The sequence below is a fragment of the Styela clava genome, chromosome 7, assembly GCF_964204865.1.
Source record: "Styela clava chromosome 7, kaStyClav1.hap1.2, whole genome shotgun sequence".
In the NCBI taxonomy this organism is placed as follows: Eukaryota; Metazoa; Chordata; class Ascidiacea; order Stolidobranchia; family Styelidae; genus Styela; species Styela clava.
Genome location: NC_135256.1, coordinates 23,039,133 through 23,058,956, shown reverse-complemented (window position 1 = coordinate 23,058,956; position 19,824 = coordinate 23,039,133). Strand labels below are relative to the sequence as shown.

The 19,824-nt window shown below is 35.5% G+C and overlaps 1 protein-coding gene across 1 annotated transcript in view; it reads left to right on the top strand.

Annotated features, from left to right (window-relative positions):
* Positions 1-3,408: 3,408 nt before the first annotated feature.
* Positions 3,409-19,824, top strand: part of LOC120328107 (uncharacterized) — a 50,533-nt gene continuing 34,117 nt past the window's right edge. Inside the window, exons 1-2 of the mRNA XM_039394511.2 lie at positions 3,409-3,857; positions 10,807-10,929. Coding sequence (XP_039250445.2) covers positions 3,668-3,857; positions 10,807-10,929 — 313 coding nt within the window. The 5' untranslated portion in view covers positions 3,409-3,667. The remainder of the gene's footprint in view (positions 3,858-10,806; positions 10,930-19,824) is intronic.

Here is a 19,824-nt window from a genome sequence, read left to right as displayed (position 1 = left end):
AACGTAAGATAAACAAGTTTTATTTTGACACGTATTTGTTGAATTGTTTCGTAGTATCTGGTACTAGTTCCTTGTTTGTGCGTAGTCTCACTGCAGCAACTCAGTTTGGATTACTTTCGCACTAAGGCTTTATATTTGACAGCAAAAACATCTTGTTACTTACCACGATTGCCAAGAATTCAGTAAATATTGGAATCCCATCAGCGTTACCCGAGCAAACTCAAGTACCGGAGAATAAGAGTGTTTTCATTAACCCTTGTTAGCATATCTCCTGTCGGATTCATTGAATCTGCCATCATTGTGCGTGGGACCGGGGTTCTATAATATCAGTCATATTGAAGGAGAGATTATTATTGCGTGCTACTCCACGTTCTCTATCTTTGGCCAGTCACAGTAATAGAAAAGCAAATTAGTATGATGATACCTTGGCTTATTACTGATATTAAAAATAGGAAAGACTTGAAAGGAGGTAAAATCGTGCAGAGTGGTAGACTTGAATACTTGTGTTTATTCCTATCTTTTGTGAATACAACAAAATCAATCTGGAGGCTGATCTAAAAAGGAGTGTGAAGAGCAATTTTACCAAAAGTTTACAACATACCAAGTATAGACTACCGTGACTATTTTACTTTTACCCAAATAGATTTTTATTTATATATTTTGCATCTCAGTGAGTTTGGTGAGATTTGCTCCTGTCTAGCAGTACGTGAAATGAATAAATAATACCATTTCAGACCGGAGCATGTTATTAGATATCAGAATGAAGGAATACATGAAAGTATAAATGTTGATGTGGCAATTGTGAAATTCTTTAGTTGTTGTTAAAAGCGATCTCATTACAGCCGAACGTGGTAATATGGATCGCCTCTTGATAAAACGATCCATTCTTTGTCGTATGGATTTCGATCTGATGAAAATTACGGCCTTAGCTGTCGCCGATGATTACTTGCCTGTTTTATTTTGCAGTCATTTAAATTATTTATGAGAAATAACAATCTTTGCTTCACATGTCCAATTACTTTCCTATTGATTTTCATGGTCACATAACATTATAGGCAATTTTTCAGGAATATTCGAATACAGTATAGTATTGTACCAAATATTGTGTTTAATATAAAAACATTTGCACAAATTCTGCATAGTGCGGTACAGCGGTATATAACCTATGAGGATCTATTGCCGTTAGCCTATGTGCTATAAATTATTGATAAAACTGCCTTATACTTTGGGCGAATTCGGAAGGTTAAAATATTTTTCGGCTTTTGGAAAAAACTTTTTTTACAATAATTTTAATTAAATTTGTGATTTACTGAACTGACTAGTTCATTCCAGTTGCGGTCAGTCATGACTGGCACGGGTAGAAATGATTAAAATCAAGAGCCTATACACAAGACTTGCTTGTCGTCGACCCTAAAACAGCTACTTGAATTGCGTTGAGCTTGGTATTTGTGCAAAGTCGAAAATGTTGCACTGATGTGTTGTATGTGTGAAATCTTCCAGACACATCGGCATTCAATTTGTAGAGAAGATATATATATATATATATATTGCCTTTAATTGAACTATCATTCCCACGGAAGACTAGAAATTTCGAGTAAGTTAATTTAAAATGTATAGTATTTTAGTAATCATATGCCCTTTGGGAGCTATTGTTAGTTCTTGTTTTGCAAGTCAGCAATACTTCATTATTACCATTACTTATTAGTTGCTTATCGATTTCGGATTTTCCGAACTACGCCCTGTGGCTTTATTACATTGGAGTCTGCAAGGAGGGGATTCCTTATACTCGATTGGAATCTTCCTTGTAGGCAACCACTCTGACTAATGATATGTTGCAATATTCTTGGACTTAAAGCATATGACTGTTATTGTCGTCTCCAACCAAAGTTGAGCATACGTCTATGGCTATTATGGTTTTATTTTACTACACCATTCAGATAAGCATTTTAACTAGTTTGATTCGGCGTCATGTTATTGATCTGAATGCTTTGTATTTCATTATATTTCATACTATATTTATTAACTCTTTGCATAACAAAACACCTGCGATGACTCAAGAGTCGATTAATATTTTCAACTGAGTCGGCACATTTACTATGGGTTATGCTGATGTATCATGAACGACTTGTCTAAACTCTAAACCGTCTATCTATTCCTTACGATTTGATTTATTTAGAATATAATGGGTCACTTTGCAAGTTTCAAAAGCGCTGTGTGCCTTTAATATTCCGACGGAGCAACATATATTGTTGCCAAACTAATAAATGTGGCGGGTCAATAAATCTTCTATCGATGTATTGAAATGCCATACATTACTTGTAATGACGTCAACGCCAGATGACAGACGACAAAGCGACCTCTTCTCTCGTGCATAAACAATGGTATAAACAAGCTTAATAAAGAACCTTGGTAAAATATAGGACGCAATTTTGCATTGTTGCAATTTACAATTCTTAACAAATTATTTGCAACTGGCGTGAAAAATAGCATCATAGTAACAACTAATGTGTGCAGTTAAGCTTTTTGTTGAACAGTTTGATCCTTGCAGCCCTCAAGTTTCGAAAAGTCTTCCGGTAGCGACTGGATTTTTTATGATTAAAATTAAATTTATCGCATCGATGAATAAGATACATATCGAAGAAATAGCTAGGAATGTGCGTGTTGTTAATCAAATTTACATTGTTTCCAAGGTCACAAGAGCTTTACGATTTACTTTGGCAAAGCCAAGCGTCAATAAAACGTTTACGACGGCAATCTCACAGGGTTCCATTACATTTGAACCCACGTACATTTGAACCCACGACAATTGCACCAGCATACTATTGCACCTATGGAAATTTTTTTTGTATTACGGATATTTGAACCCATACTAAACCTAACCCATTGGTTTTAGCACCCGCATAGTGATTGAACCCGCAGATATACACATGGGTTCAAATGTACGGTCACCTCTCACAGTGTTGTGAAACTGTCGTTATACGTAGACTAGGCTCGACCGGGGAAGGGGAATTCTGTTATGGAGGAAAAAGTATGCAACGAAATCCCATCAAAATCAATTTTGCGCCTAGCATTATGCTCCCCCCTTCAACTGCTGGGAACACTGTTTCAGATTGATTTTTTGTTTTACCACCTGTGCGGCAAAGCTAGATATATTTCTGAATTACCTCTCAGTACAGGCACATATACAGGCTATATGATATAACCCTATGAAACGCAAGTCTCACGAAACCTTTTCAACTTTTATTAACCCAATTAGTATAATTTATTCAAGAAAGGAAATGTATCCCTCGGTTATGAACGGCCTTACTAATACTATATTACCAAGTAAGTAGTAATAGTTTCTGTGTAATGTAGGTAATAATTTACTGACGCTTAATTGGAATTTTTGCTTTATCTCATGTATAGTTATTGAAACAGGTAAAATTTCGTGGAGAACTTACGCCACGAATAGAAAAAGATATTCACTGTTGCCTCGTCGTTATTCAGTCATTGAAAGACTTTCTGTGCTCATTTTCAGTATGGCGGAGAATATTTAACGTACTATTTTAAAGGTATGTGTAACATTAATTAGTACACCTCTGGGAAATTACGCTGCAAAAACTGAATGGAATAGATTATAAGGGAGAAAAGTAGCAGTATTATTGGAGTGGAGTATTATACACAAACCATGTCATTTTCATTGGAAATGCTCACCAAAGCAGCGGACTTGGTAGAAACGCAAGAAAAACAAAAGAGATTATTGGAATCACCAAACCCGTTGTCTGAAACAAGAAAACCATCAAGTAACATAAGCGAAACAAATTCGGAAGACATTGGACGTAACGGTACAAAAGAAAGAACAATAAACGGAACAGGAGGTAAAAATTATGTTTTTGCTTATTGTGCAGGTGGTTGAAATGAATGTACGTTTGTAGAAAATTGAGTCAGTACTTACGAACTACTTATAATTCAGGGAGTTAAAACAACCTATTTAAATATATCCTCACAATACAGGTAGGCTCGTTAATTGTCAGTTACTAGAACTGTTACTCTATTATCGTTTCTGAATTTTTTATCTATATGCGGTAAGTCAGCAGAAATACGTTGGATGGCAGCGTTTCTGGTTCATATGCATAATTCAACCTCTGAAGGTGACACATACCAAACATCTTATTAATCTAATCCGAGACTTATTATCGCATAACCACATTTCTCATAGTTTCAGTATTTCTTGTGCAATGTTGCTAGAAGAAAATTTTTAATTAGATTTTATGAGCAAAACATCCAATAATTATCGCTGTTAATATGGTATTTGAAATGTCAATTCTCCCATCATCGCAAACATATTTTAATCGAATTCCCAAATGGGTTGATGAGTGAGCTTAGCTGGTTCGATCTACCTTTAATTAACGCCGAGACAACCACGTTCCGTTCTGTTTATTCGTTTGTTTAATGACATCTTTTAGTAGTTGTTAAAGAATTCCTCTTAGCATACTGAAAATATGAGACAACGTAAGGAATAATAGCCAATGTAGTAATACGTACATATATATATATAAATATGCGTTGTAATACAATTTATATACCGGTAACCCACAACTGAAAAATGAATTAAATTTGAAATTCAGACATTATAGAAAAATTGGAGTATTTAACCGAATTTGTGTCTTGTTATCGCCCCTGAGTTGCAAAATTGTCAAACTGTGCCATGGAGTCATGAAAATATAATGATAAAAATATCAAAAATACATTGTAAAACTTGTATGAGACAAAACAACTTGTTGGGGGTATACTTTAATTATTTAAAGTTGTGTATTAAGTAAAGCTTGTCTAAGAAGATAATTGACTGAAATGGTTGTTGACATCAGGTAACTTTTGTCTATTTTCTTTTTTAATTTTATAACTGACAGAATCAACCGAACGCTAATATATTCTTAGCGAAGGCGGTACAGCCAGATCTCAACTGGTTTCTATCTCACCGATGATTTGCACGATTAAGTTTGCTTCTTGTCCTCCTGGAATACTGTATAGATATCAATCCCTAATTGGGCTTCAAAAATTTGACTCGGTTTACTGGCGGGTAACATAATATTACGATGCCGTTGCGGGTTTAAGGAGATGGACATGTTATGCCAAATATGCGCGTGTACCGGTCTCACTTATTCTGATTGCCAACGGTAGCAAGCACGAGTATTGAAGCGTATTACTTACTGACGATTACTATTGCTGAGTTGGTAATTTGGAAAGTGTACCTTTTGAAATTGTATTTTTTCCCAAACTTTTTTTCCTTAAAATGGATTCAGTTATTTATTTTTATTGTGATATTAATGCTAAAATTTATCACGTTTTACACGAAACGTGTGTCTGGTAAATATAATTTAAAAATAATTCAATTTAGACATGTACAGCCCGAAATTGTTGTGAATTTTCAATAAATATTTAGGAAAATCTGGAACAAGTTCGCTGCAAAGTTTTTTAGTACATTGTAAATACAACTTGCTTCATCACTGATGCTTATTCTCAGTTCTTTAAAAAAGAGAAACAATGCCATTTATTGAATGATATCGCCAGTTCATTTACATTGCTTTAGTCGCCTGGGTATTTATTTAGCCTAAAGCAGGCCTGCCCAACCTTTTTCGTCTCGCGGGCCACTTTCACGTGACGAAATTCGTTGCGGGCCGCAAACGTTTGTACCAAACATTAATACCAGCTAAGTCTTGATTTCGGTGTAGGTGTTTTACATAATACATAAAAGACAAGTTTACTACATAAAATCAATCAATTTAATAATTGCTTTCTGGTTATTGAGTAGGGCTGGCAAGTTATTTGAATATCCAGTCGAATATTAGAAAAGCACACGTCACGTCGAAATTGAGTGTTATATTTGCGTTATAGGTAGTGTTTTTATTCATTCATGTTCTGTGGCTATGATAATGCCTCAATGTTTAAATGAGCATAATGTACGCCAATGTCGCGGGAATATCAAGTTTAGGTGGGTCGTCTCGTAAAATTTGAAACCAATACTGTACAAGTATTTAATGAAGTAACATTACAAAGATTTTTGGACGAATAGCCTATATATACTGATTTGTGACCAATATGCTGCAATACCATTAAGTCAATTTCATCAGAATTAATGACGGACACGCAGTGACGACAGTTCCGAAAAAAAACATAAAAAAACAACCAGTACCAAAGATATTGTTGACTTTTTATTTTACGTGGGCGATAAAGACGGTCAAAGCAGACACGTAAGGAAACAATCAGAATGAAATTAATTTGCAAAGTTACGTTCCAAATTCAGTCCTATAATTGCGCTCAGCGTTCGTCTTCAATGATCGTACAATATCTTTCTAGTTCGTCAAACAAAACGCTCAGTTCTGCGAGAAATAAAATAAAACCGTTGTCGATATCCACCAGGGTGCAAGACTTGACACATACGTAATAATAAGAACCGGCATTTGAATGTAGATAGATGGCAGGAATAATTACACCAAAATCACCACACATACTCAAGCCTATAGGCCCTATATATTGATTTATAACATAGTGAAAATTTAACAAGTCTGCTTACAAACTTTATAGGGCGGGCCGCAAAAAACAGTCCGGCGGGCCGCATGCGGCCCGCGGGTTGGGCAGCCTTGGCCTAAAGTAATCTTTCTTGGGCATGGATTTGGATGTACATTCAGTCTGCTTTAACAGACTCAAGCAATTATTTTCTATTGAATCTTACATTTTCCTCCCAATGTGAGAAGCAATATAAAGAGGTATCAGCAAATACATAAGAAATGCCACGCAGATTTTTCAAAGATGATGATTAGCTCCACCGGAGTAGGTCAGTTCTCTTCAACAGTTCAGTTAGAATTTTCATCACTCAGTTAAACTATATGCGCATTTTGACCTAATTTTCATTATATAAGTTTGGCACATCTCGTTTTTATCATAACTATCTAGTTTTCATTCTTCATTAATGACTCTTTGGATGAGTTATTTGCAATATAATTGGTGATTATTTTGTATATTGACATTTCAATAGAGATTTCGATTGGGGGGATATGTGATTGAGGTAAAAAGTAAAAAAAAATATATTAAAATTGTTATTGTAATTCTAATTCAGCTGTCTAGCGTTTTTATTTTATGATACCTCATACTAGGGCATAGCTGCTTTCAAATTTATTCTTAACAACAGTGACTGCAAGCTTTAAGGTCACTTTTAATCCCTTGCTGATTGGTGACATAATATTTAGAAAACATTTTCACTTCTGTATGTGAACTAAACCCCAGAATTGAAAAATTGTATATACATGTATATATTTTGGAGCTGGCATTAAGTCTTATTATGGTGAAATGGTGAAAACTTAAATTTTGCTCGTCCCAAATTTTGATCATCCCACATAGCTAAATAAATAAAATGCTTATGCCAATTCACTCAATCTTTCTAGGCATTGCCTCCTCATAGATTGCCTCGTAGTAAGTCGCACCATTGCCATCCAGCTGCTTGCTTATGTGGACAAATAAGCTACATTTAATGAATGTATATTTATAATACACTTATTGGTTGCATTGCTTCACCGCTGCAGTATATTATTGTGCTAGAGATAGATGACACATGATGAAATCCTCAGAACGAGCAAAATTCAATTTCAAAATCGTTATTGGGCGTTCTGTAACGGACCAATGCACGCTGGGCTTGTTGACGCCGGATAAGTGCTCCAGTATGCTTCGGATCATTGGGTTTCTATACGGCGCATTATCGTTGATAAATTTCTGCCTTGTTTTGAAGCATGCGCCCGCGTGTCACTTAGTAGCTGCCTCGCAATTCACTCAGTTAGGTACATGCATGAAAATTCTATATCCATAAGCAATTTTCCATTCGTACTAAAATGAAAGAAGGACTGGTCATATTCCTAAAAGGTCAAGTTGCAATGCTGTTACACGCGATTTGTTAAAAGGGCAGGCAATGACAAGGACGGGGCAATCATTCCATTCCATTCCATCATTCCAAACCTTTTCTCTATTTCTCTTTTCCAGTGGTTGTACTTTCTCAATTACGTCATTCGATTCAAATTTCCAACTACTTTGCATTAAACGTCGAAAATGGGCATAGAAGATCACATATGTAGCACAGATGGTTATTGTACTACTGCATTACGGGTATCGTGATTGCTCTGTATTGTTTAATGCCATTCATTTAAATGTCTTTCTTAATAGCAAATACCACAAAGATACTGTAATGTAAAATACTGCTACTTATGAAAGCAAATACCGGTTTAATGAGTAACCGAAATATTGAAAAACGTTCTTGCGTGAATTGTTTGATTTTTTTTCAAAAGCTATCGATTGGTTTTCGTCCCGGCTATATTGCAATGTGAAACTTGGTATTTTGTAAACACATACAGTTACAGAAGTATTATTTGTTCGTGTTAAAAACCAACCTCCTCGCGAACTCAAATTGACGTTTTAGTTGCCAAAATTATATTGCGTCCCTGAATACGTTCTTGTTTATAATTTTGCTGTTTCGCCAGTAAATTATTATAAAACCCTCTGTTAACCAAGCTACTCATTTATTGGTGAACTAGTTAATGCCATGGTCATATTTGGAGCAAGGGTCGCCTAATACAGGCAGGGTCGGAAGACCTGCTAATTTGGGTCACGGGAATACACTTACATGGTGAGTAAGACTTGATAAAAATTATATTCGATTGAATTTTGTTGACCTGTTAATAGTTTTCGATTTGCCAGTTGAGTATGGAGAAAGGAAAAATCTGTTCAATGTGGCACGCCATAGGCTTGAACGTGGCAAGCGAACGGTTTAGTAAAAAGTGATTCTTGTATTTATAATAAATTCTAACAGCTCACGTTTATATCCAAATTATCTTAAATCACCACGTTCATTTACACAATGCAAGCTAGTAGCTAAAAATGAATGAGTAGGCTAACCTACAGCAGCGAGCGGTTAAGTAGATAAAACGCGATAAATCTATTTAGCGTAGATCACAATCGCGTTTGTGTCGTAGTAATTTTAAATCAGCAAGTTTATTCACACATATCTAACTCCAAGTTCCATCAGAAACTAACAAGTAGTGTTAATGTCTCATTTAACCACAATTTGTTAATCTCTTTGCATTCTCCTGTCGTCATGAATGTTATAGGCTACCATTCGCTTTCTTAAGACTTAGTAGTAATACTATAACTAAAAAGTTTATATTGTGTCATGTCAATTTGTAAGCACGTACAGTTGTTAAGAGGCATTCTCAATCAGGAAAATAAATGAAGCTCATCAACGGACTCGGAAGGTTAACAGACAGACGAACATTTGGATTCAGTAATGCAAATCGCTGTTTCGCCATTTAAAACCAACATTTCACTTTTGGTCTATCAAAAACTTCTTCAAAGCAATAGTTTTTCAGGACAATAATTTTTTTCAGTAAATAGGTATTCGTTATTTTGTGTTTTATTGAATCTTGTTGTTATTTGTTTTACTGAATTCGTTTACAACACAATCTCAAACGTGAGGTGACAGGCGACAAGATTATTTTGAAAACTCCACCACTTGTCATTTGAGTTGTGCGGCCCTGCGGTAAACGATTTGACTGCTGGTATAATTTCCATTGTTGCGCAACAGACTTCATTTGCGACTGCAAATTGCGCCGAGATATATATCATGCGCTATCGACAACGTCCATATTTTTGGGTTCGTAATCCATGTAGCATTTGTAGATCTTTATCATATAATGTTACTCGTGTATTGGCAAACACTTTCCTCTAGTATAGGATAATAATGTAGGAACCACGAAAATTTCGTCCACGATTTTCCGTGGAGGTGATTTTGTTGATACAAATTTCCTACAAAGTTTTTCAAGAAAAAAAAATGAGATACAATTCGTAACAGTCTGTCAGTGTTTCCCTCCGTGGAATAAGTATAGTGAAACGAAAAGGGCTAGTAAATGTAATAATTATTAAGTGTGATTATTACGTCAAGTTAACATAAAGAAAAGATATTGCGACAACTGATAAAAAATGTAATAAACGGCGTGATTAGCTTTTGAGTATACCACCCTGTGATTTTTTCGCAACTTTTAGCTAAAATAAATTTGGAACAAAACTACTTTTATGGTCGGCAGACGCTGAAATTATTTTTTGAGCTCACGACGAAAAGTAATTGCAGACCCTTGTGTTAGAGAGCCGCTTTCAGTTACATATTACCCGAACAAGTCCAATTCTTATCCGGGTACTTTTATTTTTCTGAAATCCTTTAAGTGGCATGTAAGAAGTTACTGAAAATTTACATTCAGTAATTACCAGTTTTAGTATGCTAATAACTTGTCGACTCGTGTAATCCATGCTTATCAAAATGAGCTCAAATGGAAGGTTGAGTTCATAATTTAGCTGCAGAATTTCAAAGTTAATGAAAGAATGGCAAAACTGTCTTGTAATAACGATATCATGTTGTTTTACGTAAAGTTTTGCATATCGTGCGATATATAATATCCTAATTTATTTAATTTAATAACATTTATTAAATTAAACATGATTTAATTACCTTGCAGATAAGTTTGTTGTGGAATGCTTCCTTGCAAAAAAAAATGTCGCCAATATAATATAAATTAACCTAGTCCAATATACTGGTGGATATTACAATTACAAATTATATTTTCTAAAATACTGATTATACATAATAAAAATACGATGTTATGTAGCAGAAGCAAATTTAATTACTGATTGAAATTACTGCCACATTCTGTACTTGACTGTGCATGTTATCCCCAACACGATATACTGATTACGCGTCAATTACCATTCTAACGTCTTTCTTTTTTATAACAGAAAATCACCACCAAGGACACATGTTACAAAACGGAAGACTACATGACAATACAAAGCATTCTCCTGGTACTGGCAGCAATTTAACGAAAACTGTTAATAACCATGACAGGCATGCGAGCGAAGGTCAGCAATTTTTCTTCTCTTCAAAGTGTTTAGTTATTATTAGGAAAACACCAAAATGTGAGTATGGTAATGACTAGGGGCATGTGTGGATTTCAGGGAAGTTCAGTTTTCTATTGATCAGAGGAAAAGTATGTTGAACAGACGGCTGTGGAAAGAAAACTCTGCCCTACTTATTACTCGCCAGTTTTCGTACGAACAAGCTTATTCAAGAGCGCTGAGTTAAAATTGTATTTGGGCAGAATAGAACAACAACGGTTGTCTCAGACCACACTGTCAACATGGTTTGCGTTCAATTTTGCTAACGTTTGCGTTTACAAAAGTTCACATCAATTCTTAAGATAATCCACAACCGCATTACCTCCAACATTGTCCAAGACAATTTGTTAATTACTTAGTGTACGTAGGCATGTTATGTTGCGTTTTCAAAACCGTTAGTGGGCCATGGAAAATTTTTTCAATGTGTTTAGTTTTCCATAAACAATTTTTGGAATGAAGTCTCATGTGCATTTCTTGCCCAATTCCGGCGTAGAGGAAACAGCACTGTTCTACAAAAAAATAATACCGAATATACGGACTGGTCTTTATGGGTAAACATTATTTCGAATACCACATGGTTTTATCTTTGAGAAATGGGAAATCATGAACGCTGACACTTGAATGTGGACGAATGCCGAAAGAACCACGTCAAGCCACACGGGGAAATCACCTATCTGTTTACTCCGTTCCATCTCGGTAATTGCCTAATTTGACCCTCTTGGGATTCCCGTAACACCGCTACACTCAGTTTAGCCTTGCGGCGTATACCGAGTATCTCACTGAATTCGCAGATTTGTGAACTTAACGAGCAACCAGTACTGACTGCATTTTGAAAAATGATCCCCTGTCACAACGGTTAGTCAATCCGATAGATAAGATGTTAATATGTGCTTGATCTGTCAAAATATAAGTATTCCTAGCGACCGATCCCTTACGATCGTAAGCCAAAGAAATGTATGCCAGTTTACATGTACTACAGGCAGCTTTACCACCCAGGAGATTGATTGATTTCAATAAGTTGTGCGAACAATAGATCACTACAGTCATTGTGTCATTAATTTTGCCAATTTGAGCAACTGGAGCAATTATCTCTGGCACACGCACGTGTGGGCTTGTTGTCAAATTATTATATTATGTCAAACTACCGTCTTCTATAAACCTCATCCCGCTTACTGTTGTATCAATCACACAGACTTTAAGTTGAAAGATTTTATAAATTGTAAATATACGGCCATCGGTGACAATCTTTGTTTCTGTTAAAAATTGGAGATTTCATTTACTGTGATTATCAACACTTGTTGTGGTTGGCTCTGAAACATTTAGTATTTTCGGCATAGGCCTGTACTATTTACATCCAGTACTTTCATTGGCTGTTGTATTTGTATACATGAATGAATATTCAATCAATGGAGGTTGTGATAAAGTTTAAAAAGAAATAGGATTGGGATTCATTTCTTGAACCTAGAACTTGTACTAAACTCAAGCGCAATTCCTGTACATCGCTCACGACGATTACATGGGCGCTCGAAGTACCCTACTGATGAGAAACGTCTCGCTTTAATCTGGTTTGGTTCGCGCTTGACAAAAAATCTGCTCTTAAAACGAAACACTCGGTAGCATCGGAAAGTACGTATTGTTGTCCAATTCAAAATTACGCTCTGCTAATTATACAGAACTGACGAGAAAAACATTCTCGATTTGAGATGTGCTGTCGAATCAAATTTTCCCTGACACATATAATAATGTGCTTTCGATTTATTGAACATCACACAACACCATCGAAACATTATACACAAACCAACTTTCTATGATAAAAATCTGTCAGCAATTGAATATTGTAATCTCATTGAGACGCGATGGGAAAATATGACATCAATAGCGAACAGATCAGCATCATTTTGGGTGGCCACAACCAAAATGCACGTCACGGAAGCTAGTTATATTTTACCTGACTGATCGCAACTGTGGAAATTCAGTGACAAATTACAAACGCATCATATTGTGACCCGTAGTAAATTATGATGTTATTAGTCGTGTTCTCGTTATTACGTCAGTATTTCTTAATAATACATAGAGTGACCGCCTACTGGTGTGTCATCGTCACGTGCTGACAGCACGGTCACCGCCCACCGTAGTTGTCTTGAAAGTTTTGGTGTCTTTGTACATGCAGTCTGAATGAAATCAGCTGAAGCAAATGTGAATTCTAAATAAATACATTTCGTACAATATGGAAATCCACCTACGGAGTCGTTTACTCCCATTTTTTTTTCAAATCGAGTGTGATAAAATTTTGGATCATAGTTTACCAGATGACACTCTATTATAAGTATAATGTATTTACAAAATATCTGGTCTTGTTACTAGTTATTCATGGCATTAACCTCTCATGTCCGATTCTCGCGTGGCACTGGCAGACCATATCGACTATTTAGTAGTTTTCTATGAGTAATTTGTCACATACGCTTACACTGGTACATTGAGCATGCACATGTAAACACTATTTTTGTAGATTATAAAACAAAGTGCTACTTGGGGAATACAAATACGTCTTGACATTAGATCGCACCCGCCGCTGTTATAAGGGAAGGTGAATTATTGACGAAATCTATCATTAGGATGGCGCAACATGTCCCATATTACCAATTGGCATACGACATGGTGTTCAAATTTGATCACTTATTTACCATCGATGTATAAGCTTCCGCCATCAAATGTATTCAAATGAATATATGGAATCTAGGCAGCCTTTCGCAAACGAAAAATAACTGGCCTGTTTCTTCATTTATACACGAAAGTTAAGTCGAGTTGGGTATAAGTTTAAGTTTGGATATAGCCTGTATGCAACCAAGAGCGTAGCCAGCCAAAAATTTGGGAAAGGGGGAGGGGCAATTTTTTTCGTAGTGTGACGTAACGTAATACGATGATTACTAGTGCCTTTTGCACCGCACAAAGTCAAATAAAAGTAGCCACCGATATCTAACAATATCTTAAAGAATCGCTCTACAGACGTACTTCCCTGCCCTTCCCTGTATTAAACAAATAATACTTATGACATAACAATATAATATGCGCTCATTCACTAAGTGGCAAATCAATGATAAGACTTTCTCGACTAAACCAGAACGTGTGGTAAACCTGCATTTAACCTATGATTAAATGAAAACTAAGATAGACCATTGTTGGGAAATAAACCTGTTTGGTCGTATGAGTGGGAACTTGCGTTACTCTGTAGCCTGGTTTGTAGATTTGTCCTTGACATCTCCAGAAACCACATAAATAGGCACTTCTATTTTTCTGTTTGGTTTTCACATTATGCATGCAAAAGCCATTGAATTCCGACATCTTGCTGTGGCCACATGGTTGAAAACCACCGGATGAATCACAGATAGGTTGAAAGTCGCGGAGTAGGGGACGACTGAAGCTAAGATGGCTGATATTAAATGGCATTGCGTCTCTGAAAATGAAAAGGTACTTTGTATGCTACTCTACTTTTATGCCTAGATTGTATATCTCACAACAGGGATCATATATAATAAAAATAACAAATAAAAATTGTCTCTGGTTTCATATCAAATCAAATTTTGCCTTAGGATAAACTATTGGGTGTAAAGTGTAAACACATCGCACATCGTCGTTTACACGAACTCGTTTGGCGCCTTCCACACACTACCGTAAACGAATGCGTAGTTCCAAAAAGCTAACCGTCACGCTTCTTTAGCAATTTAGTCCGGGTCAAACACTTGAACCGTTTTGTCAATAATCTGCCTTTACACGCGTGGTGTTGCAATGACGGTCTCATACATCTGTTAGTAGAGTATTTAGGCTCGATATTATTATAAAACACTCGCAAACCGAGCATGAAAGACTCATAGCACCAACTATATATATCTCAGTATAAATAACTGTTGCCAACTTAATGACTGCCAGAATCAGTGCGAATTTGGAAAACTGTACAAAGATCCAATCAGTAATAATAACAATAATAATCACCACCATCACTCAGAAGGATCATCAACAGATTTGATACTCGGCATGCATTACATGGATTGTCTTGAAATTTTTGTTTTCGTTTGTTGGTTTCGTATTTGTTAATATCAAAGGAGTGCTCAATATGGACGCCAATGACCGATGTATTTGTCATAGTTTCATACTCGCCAACTAAGGTTGACTTATCGATTTGCTGACCAACCATAGAAACAGGGACAACATATCTGTGCGAATATCCTTGATTTTAAGCATCGCCGCCAACTCAATAATGGTTTGACCACGCAATTCAGTGTATTTGTGAGCGATACACGACAACAGAATACAAGAGATTTAATTTAATTGATTGTTTAACAATGATTTGCGCCACTTTTATCCTCTGTGGAATCAAATATCTGAAGCGGTAAATGTTCATGCTATCAAAGAATGCACTGTCATTGTTGGAAACAAAATACACTCCTCATTTGCTGCTGAGTTCGGCTTGTTATTGTTAATATATAGTTCTTCTGTGTAATTTGCGACAGTTATCAACCAGTTAATTATGTTTGTTAATTTTTATTATGTTGAGATAGAATACAGAATTTTGAGGAAAATATCACTGTTTACATATATATGCTGTATATTCTGGTTATTCTAGTAATTATAGATTATGCACATACAGAAGCCAAATTTTCAAAACCTGTTTATTTCACTGCTGGGGTATTGGAGGTGTTGGCAATGGCTTTATTAAATTATATTGCAGGTATTTGATAACATACCACACAATCAATTTAAATTTGGCGCTAGATTGTCACAATGATATTGTTGATACTGAACGACAATATTTATTTATAGAACATGATTGTCAACGTTATTGATGTTATTGATTGATATTTTGATTTTACAATACTGCTGGAATGCAGCAAGCAGTCCACTTAAACTGTTACTTAACATCATCATGTGCTGACAGATGTTCCCAAAACATCCATTTCTGAAATAATGTTGACGTTTCGTTTTTTGACGTATCTCAATAAATAGGTTTGAAGTTTGCTGAGTAAGGATTAATAATAGCTTGCAGTAATGTTGTAAGCATTCTGTTGTTATCATGCTCTATATGTCCTAAAGAACTAGAAATGTTATCAAGCGTTACATAATAGAGGTTGAAATAAAAATCTTAGTGTACTGGCGTTAAAGCGAGGTCTTTGTGTTTTTTGCGTTCGCTGAAACGCTTTAGGCCACTTATATTAATCTACGCGTTGTATCTTTAGGTCGAATACGCATAGTAAGATTTCATATAATCTGGTTTTATTTGCCCATGGGCTGCAAACAAACGTTTCTTATTGCAACAGTTAAGTTACTCAATTTGCCTGCGGCACCCTGTATTATTTACTGAGAATAATGTACTTGGTGTCATAGTAATTCTTTGTCTTTCAAAGCACTCGAAATGTGGCCACAAAATCAACTAAAAAGCAATTTCAAGATCACACTTTGGATATGAAACTCTTCGTAAACCACTCTCTTACCTAAATTTAAACAACATTGTTCGTCGTTTATTCTTAAGCACCATCCTTTTTTGTTCGAAAGTACGTCAGAATATCTGTGATATTCTACATAAAGCATTTGATATTATGTTATATGCAAAATTTACCTCGAAAAATCTGGACTTTTTGAAAACGTGTGAACGGATAAATTTTGTCATTGAAATTACAATTTTAGTTGGCAATTTCGATTATCGTTTATTCGGAAGTCCGTTTAAACATGACAGCATATACTATCAGTGACTGCTTGACAGTCTAAGTGACTGCCTGTGAGTGAAGGTGTGAAACACTTTTCATAAAAACCCAACTTTAAAGATAGCTTTGCGGCTCTAATTTCTTTTATACAAAGTCGTAATTTTGCCGAAGAAGCCACATATCCTGTCTTCAGTAAATTTTCGATTTTTTATGTTCAATACGATTAACTGTGTTTGTACTTGTTAAAGTTATCAGTTCCCTCAAATTTCCTGTGTGTTTTTCTTTAATCAAAATAAACTACGAGCAATGCTACATTACCACGCGATCCATTGAGAACGCATAGCTAATTATGTCAATATATGAAATCATGCTGACCATGCAAAGTCGATAGTTATAAATGCCGTAATCTTCAAATGTAATTTTTTGATAAATTATAATTACTACAACGTTTGAATAAAAACAGCATTGGTCAATCTTGATTTAAATCGCGTGTCTCTGACACCGACAGCTGCTTTTGTGCTTTATTGCTTGCCCGCAAAGTGGCGCTGTTGAGAAGTCATTAAAACAGGTTATTGTGTTTCCCATCCAAATACGCCATATGATGGTGCTACTGTGTTCCTATCATGGTGCATTGATGGCTCGGTAATACGTAAAAGATAAAATTCGCATCCACGCAGAATATATGAAAATTGGTATGTAAAGATTTGTTTGTGACGACGAAACGACAAACGTCTGTTGTGGTTCTTTCAACTTGATATCTTTGTTAACAGGTAAAACTCACAGCGTCTCATAAATTTGCGGTCCGATAAAATTACATATAATCTACTCTCGTGCCTTATATACCAAAACAGCACTCCTTGATATTCATGACAGTGAAATTACTATTATTCTGTGTGCTATATCAATCGCCACACCCATTCAATTTTCATGTAAATTTAAGTGTTGCAGTAACGTTTTCCCGCGTTGAGTTGAACATCTTATAAAACAACTCCATTATGTACCAATGAATATTTGAAGATGCCAAAGATAGGTAAATGCCATTTAAATTCAGGGCTTTAAAACTAAAAGCTTTGGACGCTGTTTTGCATCTCAGTATATCTATCAGTCTTTGATTCAAAGTTTCAAAATCTTATCTTTTTAAATGTTTTAACTTTTGCACTAAGCTCCAATAATGAGTACAATGGTATTGTTTTTTAGGCTTCTAACTGCCAACAAAACCTAACATAAACAGAAATAAATATTTTCCTGTTCACTCTATTCGTTATTTTCTATTAATCCATATACTCGCCAAGTAAAGCGATCTACCTATAGCCTGGAAATAATTGTCTTGTTTCTCTACCTTCTCAACAATTTGATTTGATAGAAAAAAGGGATTCTCCTTGTTTGTTTCATTTACTAAAAGCAAGTTGAACTTTGGACAACAACATTGTGTTTTAGTGTATAATTAGCGCAATTGCCATTAAATTACACATGTCATGCAAAGCACTTGACCTGGACTATCGTTTCCATCTGCATTATCAAACTATTGCTATGAAGGGCGTGTGATATTTCAGCCAATTGAAAAAAGATTCACTCATACATCTCCAGAAGTTTAGTAGAACAGAAACAGACCAATGGAAGCAACGCAGGAACATATTTTGGGATAGTTTTTATGCTTAAAAAGCCTTTAGAATCTAGAATCTAAAATGAAGTTTCAGTCGAAGTAAAGTAGTGTACTTCTTACCGTCAAGCTGTATTTGTAGGTCGCACTTGTCTGCAACGTGTTAATTCAATACATATTCTACAGTTGCAAATGCCAATGAGTCATGCTCTCTTAGTGATGGCGCAAAATCGATCCCTATCAAATTATATTGTCTACTCGTACTACCGTTCTTCTTTTCCTATTTTAGACGTGGTCTGCTTTGATTTTAAATTCAAGATTGTGAGAGCGGAACAAATGAGTAGCTGGGAACGCCCACGAATGCCGACTATAAAATTATCATATGAGAAACTTTGTAAAACCCACATGTATCCTGTAGTAGTTTTGTAGAGCATAAGTAATCAAATGGAAGCAAAAATGAACAAAAGAAATAAGAAAAGTATAATTCGAAATCAAAGTATACATACTCGAATTACTAGTACTACTATCTACGCCTTTTGGCAGTAGGTCATTCTATCCGTGTTTATTTGATACCATGTCATCTTCTAGACTGCTTTTCAGGAAGTGCGTCGGACTTAGCAACAATTTTGTCTGAAATTTGCATTCGTAGTTTTGTTCCAAATTTATTTGGCAAGATGATTGTGAATTTGATTGAACTTTGACCGATGATGTGAACCTGTTTATCAATGATTGCTTGATTACTTTTCCCTAATTTACTTTTTCTGTCCCATCTTTTTCTATCTCTTGAAAATAGAAATCAGTACCTGCAGTGTTGAAAAATAAAAATTAAACTTTAAATATCCGATATTTTGATTGCTAAAAAATGAAGCCAGTCAATTTTTGTTACTTGTCTTAGTATCCGGGCTTTATAAAAAGATACTTTCTAAACACGACAGTTTTTAATCGTCAGCAATGAAGCAAAGCAACAATAGAAGAGTCGAGAATTTACAACCGACTACTAAAAGAATTGGTTTCGAGGAGTCAACATTCAATATTACGATGCATTTCAATCCAACCGTGCAAATGTGTGGCTGACATTTAAATTGCCTTTGCGGTGTTCGTGCAATTACGTGTGCGGTGTTTTTCCATGAGCACTATCGTCATGGTTTTCAATCGAAAATGTTTTTGGTATGGGCCATATACACCCGCTCGTATGTGCACGGTTCAACAAATATATCTTGACTCTTCTTCCCAGGTGCTTTATCTCATAAAACGTTCTCACGTCTCGTTCTTTGATGTTACTTTCAGACTCTAGCTGAAGTGCGGTCATTATACAAGTACCGTCTGTGTTTAGCAATGTACTATGTGATATGCTTTAGTTTTTGTCAAAAGTGTCGTTGCATAAATTTCGACGATTCTAGCTCGCAACAAACGTTAATTATAAAGTTCCGTCTTTTACGAAAAGATGGTGTGATTTGACAAACGATCGTACTGCGTTTATTGTTTACTCTATTCGTTATCGACTATTGAATTTTTGATTCTTGTCACAAAGAGCTTCTTCAAAACCTTCAAATTTATGCTGTT